This window comes from Centruroides sculpturatus, unplaced genomic scaffold, assembly GCF_000671375.1.
Source record: "Centruroides sculpturatus isolate CEXI.00-Female unplaced genomic scaffold, Cexi_2.0 scaffold235, whole genome shotgun sequence".
NCBI lineage: Eukaryota > Metazoa > Arthropoda > Arachnida > Scorpiones > Buthidae > Centruroides > Centruroides sculpturatus.
In genome coordinates, this window is record NW_019384436.1 from 405404 (window position 1) to 419416 (window position 14013).

Below are 14013 nucleotides of genomic sequence, written 5' to 3' on the forward strand. Positions count from 1 at the left end.
AAATTGAAAATTCAGAACATTAATATTTTAGAATAACTTATATCACTCTCTACTCTTAAACATGCCTTCATTTGTGCACGTGTACTTTTAATTACTATTGGATACTTTTAAAGATAACTGTTTTGTGAAAAAAAATTATTCACATTATAATTTAGGTTGAAGTTTACCTTCGTAGTCTCAATGGCCGCGCTTCGATTACCTTAGGTTGGTTGGATTAGGTTAACTACATTTTTAGTAGACGTTTCCTTTTTTCTTTTTAGGTATTCCTTTCTTCTGTCTACTAAAAATGTAGTTAACTTAACCTAACCAACCTAAGGTAACAGAAGCGCGGCCATTGGGACTACCAAGGAAAACTTCAACCATAAGTTATAGTTAACAGGTTTAATCTTCTGGCTTCTCACGAGGAGGTCCACATGGCTGGAGCATCTTTTCGGTAATATTAAATCTGATTCTTGCTTTGGCTTCGTTTTCGGCAATGCTGAACAGATTGAGTAAATCGAAATGGCCTATACACGACGCTCCACTGTCTCTATGTTGATTCACTACCCACTCGAATCTTCCACTGTCTGCATGGCCCGTACCGATGTACTTCGACTGTAAATGTTCTAGTTGACTATGTATGTTGTATCTGTCACCCATTTTCGAACGTTGACGTCGCAAAACACACACACACACACACACACACACACAATCACGTGGAAAGAAAGCAAAACGCTCAAATTTACAATGTAACAAATTGACGGTGATTGCACGATTACATCGGCGTTGAATCTATTATTCGCCCATTATTAGCCAAAACTTAAATATAAATTTTATATATATTAAAAATTAATTAAAATTTTACAGAAAAAAAAGGATTTATTATTATTAAAACTTTACAAAGAAATAAAAAAATAAAAAAATCTGTTTAATTATTATATAAATAATATTCCACATTAAATGCTCATGTGAATAAGAATTATCAATAATGTAAGATAAATTAATTTTTATAAATAGTATTAGTGTTTAAATGAATGGCTATGCTTTTTTTACTCTTTCTGCTCTGTTGCCTGTAATATGGTCTTTTTATCAAACCCATTATGAGTTCGTCTAAGTTTACAAAGGAACGACTGGATCAGTGCCATCATCCGGCTCTCCATATCCGGAACAGACCTCCCATAAAAGAATTTCTAGGACTTCTCGCCAGATTCGATCCCAGGCAGTGGCGAATTAACTATCACCCGGCCTGTAGACTGGGCTTTAATAAAGTTCCTTTTATCTTTGCATACATTCTACCATTAATTGAATAAAGTGACGTTAAGTTACGTTAAATAACGTATCGTTGCAACAACATATCAATTAAAGCATTTGTTTATTTTTTCTTTTATTTTTGACCTCAGGCTTCCCTTCCGAGTCCTAGGCTAAAGCCTATTTAGCCTAATAATTAATCCACCATCGATTCCAGCTCTCTCAGAGTGGTAGACTAATTAATCACCTTCATAAACACAATATCACATCTAGCAAAAGTATTTATGTATAATTTTAAATATAAAAAACAATGGTACTAACTCTATCTTTATAATTTTTTGCTTTATTTTTGACTCTTCTCACATTGTGTACACTAAAAGAGCTTTTTTGCCTATCATAGTTTATTCAGATTCATAATGAGGAGGCCGAGTTTTGAGGGACGGGACCCAACATATCCGAGATGAAACAAACCCGAGAAATTTCTGGTGTTTTTCAACTGCTCGGGTTCGTTCACGGGTCAAAGTGACAAGCTGGCATTTTCAATGTACAATAAAATAATAAAGATTCATTTTATTTATTAATAAAAAAATTTCATAAATTCGAAATTTCCATAGATTACATTACAATTTTATTTATTTTGAAATATTGCAATGTTTGGTATTTTCTGGATTGTATTATTAATTATAGTTTTAAATCGCTATTGAAACTATTTTAAAAATAAGTGCACCGCCAACAAAGATTTCACGAGCCTCCGTTGCCACCGCCATCAATAATAAATTAATACACCGCTGCCGTTGATAAAATTACATTTGTGAAGATCTCGAAACGGTACACGCATTCACATACTATTTCATAATTGACTCTCAACGTGAGAATAGAAAACAATTTCATAATTGAAGGGCGAAGGAGAAAACAAGGAATGCCACAAATTCTTTATTTTGAGATATTTAAATTTTAATTATTAACATCCTAATAACCTTTAAATTAGTGCATCTAAATATAAAGAAATTATATTGTATTATAATATAAAGATATTCTTTAATAATTAGAAACAAATGTTATGCTTATATTCACAGACCAAAGAAAAAAGTAAAAAATTTGTACAAATGCAAATAAAAACTGTAAAAATTAATGAATATCACATAATGTTTTACAATTCTTCCAGTTCTTGTCTTTTTTTTGAAGTGTCATCGTTTTTGTCGTCACAAATTACACGTTTTTGGCATGTTATAAATGTTATCGGAAGACATTGTTTATAATATTATTATGATTTATTTATTACAGTATAACCCTATTGTCCGTTGGCCTCTTTGTGCTCTCTGAGCGGTAAGGGGCCTAAAACCACAAAAAAACCCCTATTGCCCGAGGTAATGTAGACTGACACTACCACGGATAATCAAAAACAAAGTCAAAACAGGTGGTATGGCCATTTTGGATTAAAAATTACGAATATAGAAGCTTTATATGGAAGCACTTTTAAAACTCTTTTTAAACATTAATGAATTTAATCATATATAACAACAATTTTTACATCAGAATAAAAAAATGTACATTATTGCAGTTACTTTTGAATATGATTGATTTGTTTCGTATAGAAATATTGATAAAAGGCAACAAAAACAAATCATTCTGTAATATGTTATCGTTTTAAACTTTCTTTTGTGAATTACAGTATAAGAAAAGTAATGTACAGTATTCATTTACAGGTTAGTCTCAGATAATGCTGAATCTCAGATAATCAGGATTCTACTACACTACAATCAGGGCCTAATTTGGCACAAGGCAGGCAAGGCACTTGCCCAGGGCCCGTAATTAATTGGGGCCCGTAATAAGTTCTAAACGTGCCATTGTTTTCTTAATATTGCGAATTACTATGTTATTAGCGCCATATTCAAGGATTAATAATTAAGAATGAATTAGCTACTGCTCTGACATCTAACATCACTGAGAATTAGATAATATTTGTATATGCGTTTGGTGAAGTTCAGAATAAAGCAGTGTTTGTTGAGAAGAATATAATGTTTATTGTTGCATAATTTTATTGTAGCCCCAAAAATACAATATAAGTAAGACTTTCAAATGTAAAAATAAAAGTACAGTATAACCTCGATTATCCGGACCTCTATTATCCGGATTTTCGATTATCCGGATTGTTCAAAATAAACAAAAATTTTACGAATTTGCTGATTTGCACTTGGCGAATTATGATACTGTTTATGTACGTGATGAAATGAATAACTTTTTTGTTTCAACAACGTCTCACCCAGCACACTGGTCGTAAACTCTTAATGTCAACTAAACAAAACAGGATCAAAATCTACCTAATTGTCCTCCGTAATATTAAAACGGACTTTCTTACACTTTGCCACTTGCACTTCCCCTGTTTTTAACCTTCTCACTGAAATTTTAAATTTACTTAATTATTGCACCATTCTAGTTTTTACCTACTGTTACATTATTTAACCTAGTGTTGTTAAATAATGTGATATCCATATTTACCTATCAGATGGCATAGATATTTTGATATTTTTTTTAAAAATGTGACAGTTCTTGTATTTACTTTTAACCTTCAATTGAAGTTAGTCCATAATTTATGCCTCCCAGTGGTCAGAATGGATAACACTACTGAACACTACTAATCAAGCGGTCAAAGTGACAGCCTACCGCTCTGGAGGACCCGGGATCAGATCCGGACGGGTCAAATAATCCCCAGAAATTTTTCGGAGTGGTCCATTCGGATGTGTCTGACCTCGTACCTCGCCACCCTACTGTGGGCCTGACAGAATCCATAATGGGCTTGCAAAAAGTGGCCCTCTTAGTGCCCATAGGGTGAAAAGAGTTAAAAAAAGAAGGAACACTACTAATTGGTTGCGGGTTTTCGCCTAGCCAGTATACTTGCCGCTTGGAGTTTTCTTTACGTGTCCAAAATATAAATGAGGCTAGTTTCTCTTAGAAAGCACTCTTTGGCGGAAAAATGGCCCACCAGTGACCAAGCGATTCCGTTCCCTAAACACTGAGATTTCGGTCGTGAGTTCATGCCTCGTCAGGACGGTTTTTTTTTTTTTAAATTCTTCTCGCCCTGTGGGCACTAGGAGGGCCTCTTTTTGCAAGCCAATTATGGGTTCGGCCAGGCCCACAGTAGGGTGGCCGGGTGGTGAGGGACGGAGTCCGACATATCCAAACGGACCACCCCCGAAAAATTCCTGGGGATTTTTTGACCCGTTCGGATTCGAGCCCGGGTCCCCCAGAGCGGTAGGGTAGACCTTGACTGCTCGGCCATCCTGCCTCGTCAGGACGGGCTGGCCACGTGGAGTTTTCCGGGTTTTCTTCACGTCTGTAACGCCTGAATAGGGGCCAGTTACCCTTAAAATGACCCCTCGGAAAGCATTCCCCTAGGCAGATTGCCCGTGTTGCATTGCAGTAACAAAAACAAAAAATACTGCTGGCAGATCGCCCTGTGTTCGATACCTTATTCCGTAAATCCATAATTGATATTATATATATATCAAGGACGGATTTATGGATAGGGATCCTGGACATGGATTCTTTTTGTGAAGGCTAGGGCCTCCACAAAAAGAAAATAATGAAATAAAAAAGGAGACAGACGAAAGAAAAAAGTAAGAAATAATTCCGAAAACGAAATATCGCAGACAATATTTATATAATACTATGCAAATTTTAAGTAGAGAACGCTTAGTAAAATTTATTCCAGCTTTAGTCACTATATTGGCCTCCACGATTATGCGTGTTCTGGGGATCCTGTATATACATTACTTATATTATTGCATAATTATTTTATTATAGCATCTTAGTTCTTTATTGACAATTTGTATTTTTTGTATTATTTACACTTTCCATCCTTATTGTTAATTTCATTATTTATTTTAAGCGCAAAAATGACATTAAGGTTGTCAGACAGAACAAAATAATTATATATTTTATTCTTAACGAATCAAAACTTGAAATATCGTAAATAATATTTTATCGAAATATAAAAAACAATAATAAATTTTTCAGTCCTATCAAATTCACAGATTTTTGCCGCGAACAAAATAAGAGAAAATGACGATAAAAAACCTAATATTTATATTAATAATTTTAACTAATTATAGAAAAAAATAAGATGTTTATAAAATATTTTTGTTTAAAATATAAAATATTGAACTAAATTTATTTATTTAAAAAAAAATAAGTTATTTTTTTAAAATTTCCTTTTCTTCAATCGATCCGTCTTGATAAATTCTGATTATACTGCGAAGTATGGCATAATTTAAAATAAAAAGACGATAAACAAATAACATATTATTTATTTATTATTATTTTTTATTAATATTAGAAAATTGAATACGTAATTACGTAAACGTAGCAGAAGAAATCGTTTTAATTTTATTATTACGCGATCATTGACGAGGTTGAAGTGTAACGTCCATCTTGTTTTTATGAGCTTCGGATTTCATCGTTTGGTCAATCAAAATGGCGCCAAATTATCTTTTAAAAGTTAAAACGATTTGAAAGAAGATATTTAATGATAAATATGTTTTTATTCGATAATTTAAGAAGTTTTAATGAGGCCCGATTCGATCTTTATATACGATTACGTTAAGTGAGTATCGAAGATGAATTATTTACGTGTAACAGTTTACCCAGTTTTTTATGCTCAATTTTCGACAGATGTTACATATACTGGTAAATATTGGTATTAAGATGATTTAAAGCTTCTCCAGAATATATAAGTTGTATTATTTACATCCTTTTTTCTTTATGATGATAGGGAAGCCGTTGATGTCCATTCAAAGAAATTAAATCCGAAATGACATCTCCTACCAGACCCAAAAGGAAGTGTGAAATCTTTGAAGAGAAAGGTTTGTAATTATAGATCAATTTTCGGTACAAGTTACCTTTAGGTAATTCATACATATATACATCAATAAACATATTGTCTAAAAGTAACTTCTACACAATTTTCTTATTATAATATATAAAAACAGAAAATATAAAGTTTTCATATCATTTTGATTGTTATTAAAACATACATTTATTTAAAAAATACTAATGTTCACTCATAAATGAATTATTAACATTCATTTTTCTGTCTATTAATGCATATCTTAACTTTCATTCTGTCCTATCTCGCTTTATTTCATCTTCAACCTGAACCCTTCCTAAAACTTTTATTCTTCTTTCCTTTTCATGTTTCTTGGGCTATACCAAAGAGTGCGGTCAATAAACAATTCTCTAGTGTCTATTAATGCAGATTTCGATGACAGAAATAAATCCACATAGTAGCATTTTGATTTAATCAGTAAATATATTAATACAAGTTTTTAATGTAATAAATGATACTAAGTTTGCATGGCCTTTGCTTTTCGTCGGTATTAAATGGTATTTTAGAGAGTTTATTAAAGAAATGTTTTTAATTTCGAAATGAAATTAATGCATAAGTTTTTATCTGTAATTCATTTCATATTTATTCTCTTTATCCGTTTATAACCAGTTTCTGTAAAAGCACATTGAAAATAAAAATTTTTAATGGGTTTAATGTGATTGTTCATTTAGAGAATGAGAATAATTATAATTGATTTTAAACATATTTGTCTTCAATGAGTGATGGGGAGTTGGAATCTAACTTTTGTCATTTATTTTTCCAAGAAATGTTTAAAAACATATATGTACATTTCTGTTGTATACAATAGAACCAAATTATACAAGTCCCAATTAACTGAGATTCCACATTATCTGAGACAAACCTGAAGTAAACAGTTTTTCTTATAATCCATAACAACTTTGCCACGAATACACTGAGCTGATTAATTCTATAGTACTTTTAATTTCAATTGTACTGTGTGAGTGGCTGATACTAATGATTTTGTTTTTTTAAACCTGTTCTACTCTCTGGGCACTGAGAGAGCCTTTTTTTCCATGCCATGCTTGCAGTGAGGGTGATTGGGTAGTGATGGATGGAGCCTGACATATCTGGGATAGACTGCCTAAGAAAATTGATTCTGAAATTACTGCAGAGCATTGCAGTAATGAAGTAAAGAACTGCTAAAAAAGAAAAACTCTAAAAGACTTTTAAAAGTTTAAGTGATAACATTTATTACAAAATGACACCAACAAACCTTTATAATTAAACCAGCAAATAAAGTTTTTAATATACTTTGACAAGTGCTCTTGATCCTAATTGGGATCTGCTTCAGGTCAAAATGTTCTATACAAAAATTTGGAATGCTTAAAGAGCAATTTTAAATTTTAAAATTGCTGTAACAATTTTAAAATTATTAAATATTACAAAATGATTTATTTTCCATTTTATTTGAGTTTTAAGTTATCCAGTGTAGCATCATCCATGTTCCCTCATATATAATGATAGTTCTGCCAAGTTTCAATTTTATGATAATTTGATTTTAATATCATATTTAAAAACAAAAGACTGTTAGATTTTTTATGGGTTATACATAGACTAAATTAAAATTAGATAATACTAGTAACTTCAAGAGTTAATTATAGCTAATAGCTAGTAGGGGTTTTATGTTCACATTCTGTTCCAAGAAGACTTTTTCTAAGAAACAAATTTTTCTCTTTATTAGTTTTGCAGTAATCTAAAATATAATTATGGAAAATTATTTTTCTTTCATTATTTAATATCATATTAATAATTTTGATCTCTTAAATAAAGATGATATGCATATATATATAATAACATTATTTTAATGTAGATGAACAAGAAAATGAAAAAAATAAAATATATTTCAACTTTATTTTCCAACAATTTTGAAAGATTTTCTTTATAAAGTAATTAAAGTTTTGACATTGAATTTCTTATTTAGACAGAAAAAAATTTATAAGTTAAATACAGATTTTAAAAATGAACACAAAATATTAAATGAAGATTTATGAAATTTTTTATGAAAAAGAAATAAATTGTAAAATATTAAAAGGAAATATTTTTAAACAGATTGTTTATATTCAATATGCTACTATTAGTATTACAGTACAGTATTTAATATAATTTGAATATAATTATAAATAATGATGATATTAAAAAATTATTATAATATATTGATGTATTTTTAACTTTCAAACCTTCACTTAAATTCTACTGAGAATAAATAAAATTTGATTGTTTTATTAGGACAGAAATTTTAAAATTAGTGTCCAAATGCTTTTGTACACTCTGTTCATCTTCATGATTATACAACATAAAGAAACATTCATTAAAACAGTCTTGAATTTAGAAAAAAGTTTAGTGTTTTTACAGCTCTAACTCAAACTATCATTAAGCAAATGTAGTGAATCTAGTTGTTCTCATACTTTTTAAAGAGATATCCCTCTTTTTTGCAAAAAGTTATCGTACTCCTACATTTTCCCTAAAGATATATTGATTTATATTTTTATTTTATTTTAATAAAACTAAGGTCTCAATATTTTGATCAAAACAAAAGTAAACTAGACTATGCTAAATGAAATGACATGTTTTAGACATAGTCATTTCATTTAGCAGTAATGCAGTATTGCAAATTCTCTTCACCCTTCATAGAAAAAGTCCCATGTTTCACTAGGGAGGTGCACCCACAGTTTGAGAATCACTGGGTTAGTCTTTTACTACAAAACAACTACAAATTAATTTAATATTTTTAATAAGTATAAAAGATAAAGCTATGGTAGAAATGAAGCTTTTTATTAACTACATTAGAATTATTGCTTTTTGCCTATATTGGATTTAGCTCTGTAATTCTTTATTAGTTATGAAACAGGTTATTAAAATGATAATGAGAAATATTAATAGACAGTGATATTTCCGTATTATTCCATAACATTTTCATATTTTCTGTTAGAATGATGTCAGAGATGCACTGTTATCTTCTCTTTTCTTAATATGTTCACCAGTTGCTTAGCCAATCTTTTGTAATAACAACAACATTAATAATTAAAGTTCTCTGCTGTTATTGACTGTATCAAAAATGGAAATTGAACCTATCTCACATGCTAAAATTTATTGTCATTCCTGATTGAAAAATTTTGGGATTTTTTTAGGACTTATTTTGCTCACTATTTCAAATTTTTCTCAAAAACATGCTTCTAAAGAACTGATTATGATGAATCAAGATTCTGTAATTAATTTGAATATTTCTTTTCCTGAAGACTTGTTTAAAAGTTTTAATTCAGAATCAAACAGTTTTAACTAATCTATAAAAATAACTAAACTATACCATTTTGAGGTCTAGCCATCTCCAACTTTTTTTGAAAGTTTTACAACAAGATAAGTCAGTCAGAACAAAGGTCCATTTACAGACAACAGTAATGTGCCGGCACAGTGACCATCTCATCCGGCACAGCACAGTGATGAGTATTTACACACAACAGTGACTTGACCATGCTCTCGGTGAGTGATCATGAACTTTTCTGAGGATGAATTGGCTATGATAGCTATATGTGTGGATGAATAAGAAAAAAATGCAATCAAGAAAGTGCTGCAAGTGGATACATCAAGCATGGACAAAAATGATCAACAGAATGGGAGTTTCATATTCTTTATAAAAAATTAATAGATGACGAATCTATAGTTTTTGAATATTTTCGAATGACCCAACATGCATTTCATATTTTATTAAACAAAACAGAGAAATATTCATTTTGTACCCAATGTCCATGTATTTCGAATGAGATAAATCAAATAGAACAGGGTGTCGATGCTCCATTTCAATTAAATGTTTGTCATCCATTGGAAAACAAAATTTACCGTCAGTGAAAATATCGTCACGATGAAATGTACTTTCACGGTATGGTCACACCACTGCCACTGCATGGCACTGTGATGGACAAGTCTGGACAGGGTGGTTTCAAACTAGGTCAAAGATTTACCATTGGCAAAAAATCACTGCACTGAGTGGACACTTCACTGTTCTGTGTAAATGGACCCTAATCATAATTTATAGTTTACTGTTAAAAGGATAGCCAGGATTGCCTAAAAATGATGTTTTGCTGTAGAGTCAGTTTTCAAATTACAGAATTTTCTAGTGAATATTTCATTGTTATGTTGGTCTGGAAATAAAACAAATGTTTGAAATTTTTAGATTTTGTATTTTTTAATTTTTATTGCAATAAAACAATTTAGTAATATTTTTTAAGCTTTTATTTCATAATATGTCGGCTTCAGAGTCATAACACTTACTCAGAGCCAAACTATTGCCATAATGTATTGAGCTATTTTTCTGCTACTATTAATAATTAAATTTTAATTAATTTGGTATTAGAGATAAGTGTTAGATCCTATCTCTTATTAAATTTAATAATTATAATAAGTTAATATTTATTAAATAATTTAGACTATTCTGGAAGAAAAGAATCTGCCCAGAGCAGGACTCAAACTTGCAACTTCCTCTAACCATGTTGATGAATTGCTAGTTACACTACCCAGACACTGAGCAATTCTTTGCTTTAAGACATTTAATTTTTAATATAATCATCCACAGTTACTCATTTTGCTGACTGGGGATGACTCCTACACCCGCAGCCTTTATAGTTTTCCACTATGGCACTCAGTTGGCTATTGCTTTACCCTGCATGGTGTATATATTCATATACAGTGGGTGATCAGTTAATGAACAGTTCGGATAACAAACACTTCTGCAAAAGATTTTTATGATTGGACAACGAACACTTTACTGAACAAACATAAAAAGAAGTGATGGAAAATAACAAATACTAATTGATTTTCCCTTGTTTTCAGGTAACAATTCAAAATCTTTGAGCGCGGGAAATGTCAACATCAACACTCGACTCAATACCGATCAGATAGTATTAATATTCCTCTAAATTTTGAAACTCTCCCTTGTAACCTTGTAAAATTCCAGCTTTTTGTTTACCTTTCTGACAAATAATTTTTATAGTATTTGCAAGACTGTCGTTCAGGCACTTGTTAAGTTTTGTGTCAGGGTTTATGTACGAAAGGTGAAAGTTTAACTATCCCATTGGATGTTCGTTAATGTTTTAATACAAATTTCGAATTTCATCCAGGCCTTGCATTGAAATAATTTTTTGTAGGCTAGTTGATTTCTGTTCTCTGAATTTTTATAAGTGCTTTTCTGAACTTTTTATTTAAAAAAGAAACTGATAATATTATGGAGCCTAAAGAGGAGTGTCAAGAACTGCACCTCACCATAGAAACCAAGTAAGAGATAATAGCCAAGGTAGAAAGTGGGCACAAGATGTCTGATGTTGCTAGGCAGTATGACTTGAACAGGTCTACAGTAGGCACAATCTTAGCTATGAAAAATATATCAAGAAGTCTCAAGCTGCTAATGGAGTAAGGAAAATCACATCTGAGAAATAAAGAGCATTTTAGAGCTCATAATGGAACCTGAAACTGATCTGATGACAGAACTCCAAAAATTCTCAAATGAAGAATACAAAGAAACTCAGCGAGATGTGTTTTCTTTTAAAAAAGAGGAAGATGAAAGAGGATCAATGTCGACATCTGCTACTAAAGATCTTTTGAAGAAGTAGGAGGATGTCAGAACAACGATCATCCAAGTGGCATCCAAACCAGAATAAGGTTTATGGGGTATGAGATCTCTACAAAATTACAATACTATTAATTACTTCCGAAAAATCCTGAAGAAAAGAGAAAAGCAATTGACATTGGACAGATTCTTTAACCCCCACAAATGGAAAAAAAACATGACTAATAAAAATGCAAGACTGCATACATATGTATTTTTACTGTTACATATAAATAAACATAGTAAAAAAGTATATATTATTTATTTTTTGGAATCTCCGGAACAAATTAAACAAATTCCCATAAAAACTCGATTATTGATTTACTGTNCCTACTTCAGACTCATTTCTCAGGTTTCAGAATTCTATGAGATTTTGGTGTTTACTAAGCTTGTAAGCATACCCAATAGGGAAACTTGAACTTTGATAGTAAAAAAGTATATATTATTTATTTTTTGGAATCTCCGGAACAAATTAAACAAATTCCCATAAAAACTCGATTATTGATTTACTGTAAGTTTTTATGGTAAATCGATAATCAGTTAACGAACAATTCGGATAACAAACAAAGTCTTGGAATGGATTATGTTCGTTAACCGATTACCCACTATACTGTATAAACATCTCAAAACGATGTTATTAATCAGAGCCAAATGATTGTCATAATGATTTGGGCTATTTTTCTGCTAGTATTGATAATTAAATTTTAACTTATTTGGTATTAATTGTAGATGTTAGTGCCATTTCTTAATAAATTTAATAATAACAATAATAAATTAATACTTATTAAATAATTTAGAATATTCTGGAAGAAAACGTTTGCATCAGGTTTAAACATAAGAGTTCTAAAATGGCTATGTTTCATTATAAAACTTGTATCTTTAAACCTGATGCAGACCTCAAGAGGAAGTCACATTCATTCATTTCATTGAAACATAGTTACTGGAAGGACTTTTTTTTTGTTGTGTATTTTGTGTTAAGTAGTTCTAGTTGTACATGAAACAGACCAATGAACACAAAAATGTTCATTAGACACCTCTAACAAACAACACAACAACATGCTATTCATTATTTTGACAGAACATTGATACAGATTATTTAAATGTAAATATGATGTGCTGAATGTAAAAATATAGAGTATTTAGTTATTGAAAGAAATTTCTAGTTTTGACATGAACTTCCTTAAATTGGTTGTCAAAGATGATAATGATATAATTTTGGTTTCCTCTGCCTATCTTATAATTCTGATCCTCTCCCATCTGGTGAGAGTAGATCCTTAGACGATGATGAGTAGAAGAAAACTCTTAGTTGAGTTTTCTTCTACTCATCATCGTCCTCCTAATTGGTATGAAACAATTATACAACAAAAAATTAAATAAATAAAATTATTATGACAAGAAGATACATGTGCATAGTACAATAACTTATTTATGTATAGTACTCTCTTGTTGTAATATTGTTTATTTGTTTTCCTTTAAAGAGTTATCAACCAACAACTGCCATGCAATGCATATTGTCTCACAATCTTTACTATTAATGCAATTTTTATCAATTGCTGCATTGAAAATTTCCTAGGCTTCCAAGATTCTTAATTTTTGGACATTGAAGACTTTCCTTATCAGTTTTGCCTTATCCCAGATGATCTCTGGGCTCGCTTGCATATTGGGCGAGAGTTATTACTAGTTTATTATTGTATTGAACTAGAGATGTCCTGTTGGTGTTCTTTAATTCTACAGGTCCATGATCTCTTAGTAGAGTCCACATACATAAGATCTCTCTCAAACCTATTGTTCAATATGGGGACCAAATAGTTCTGGGGCTCTTTTTCCATTGATGTTATCTTTAGCATTGGATAATAAGCAAAATATGGTTGGACTGTGCTGATACGTTAGCCTCACATTAACATATTTGACTACCTTTTTATAAGCCGCTTGTAGCCTTAGATCAAAATTCACTATAAGTTGTTTTTGTTATGTGTTGAAACTTGTATCTCTTCTACCTGTTGTTAGTAGGGAGGGTTAACACCCTCCCTACTAACTAAGCTCAATTTTAAATTTCAAGTACATATTATTTGCTGGAAGATTGTGTATATGGTATGTAATTTTAATTTGTCTACATTCCAACTGTAAGAGACCTTTTTGTTAAACACATTATGTTACATTAGAGTTTTTAAAAAAGCAAAAACTTTGTTCAGCTTTTGTAAAATGAGTATTTGGCAAATTTTGCCCTTTTAATAGAATGCTGATATATCATTTCTAGATTTGAAGAGATTTTAGACCTCATTCT

The 14013-nt window shown here is 30.8% G+C and overlaps 2 protein-coding genes across 2 annotated transcripts in view; one reads left to right on the forward strand and one right to left on the reverse strand.

Moving 5' to 3' along the window:
• Positions 1-245: 245 nt before the first annotated feature.
• Positions 246-719, reverse strand: LOC111619935 (probable splicing factor 3B subunit 5). The gene has a single exon (XM_023361759.1). The coding sequence runs from the start codon at positions 637-639 to the stop codon at positions 382-384; it is 258 nt and encodes an 85-aa protein (XP_023217527.1). The 5' UTR covers positions 640-719; the 3' UTR covers positions 246-381.
• A 4827-nt stretch (positions 720-5546) lies between these two features.
• Positions 5547-14013, forward strand: part of LOC111619949 (protein Jade-3-like) — a 56606-nt gene continuing 48139 nt past the window's right edge. The window contains exons 1-2 of the mRNA XM_023361780.1: positions 5547-5913; positions 5999-6089. Of these exons, the coding sequence (XP_023217548.1) occupies positions 6038-6089 (52 nt within the window). The 5' untranslated portion in view covers positions 5547-5913; positions 5999-6037. The remainder of the gene's footprint in view (positions 5914-5998; positions 6090-14013) is intronic.

Excerpts from the sequence above, each read along its gene's own strand:
- LOC111619935 (XM_023361759.1), bottom strand. The coding sequence starts at position 639 with ATGGGTGACAGATACAACATACATAGTCAACTAGAACATTTACAGTCG.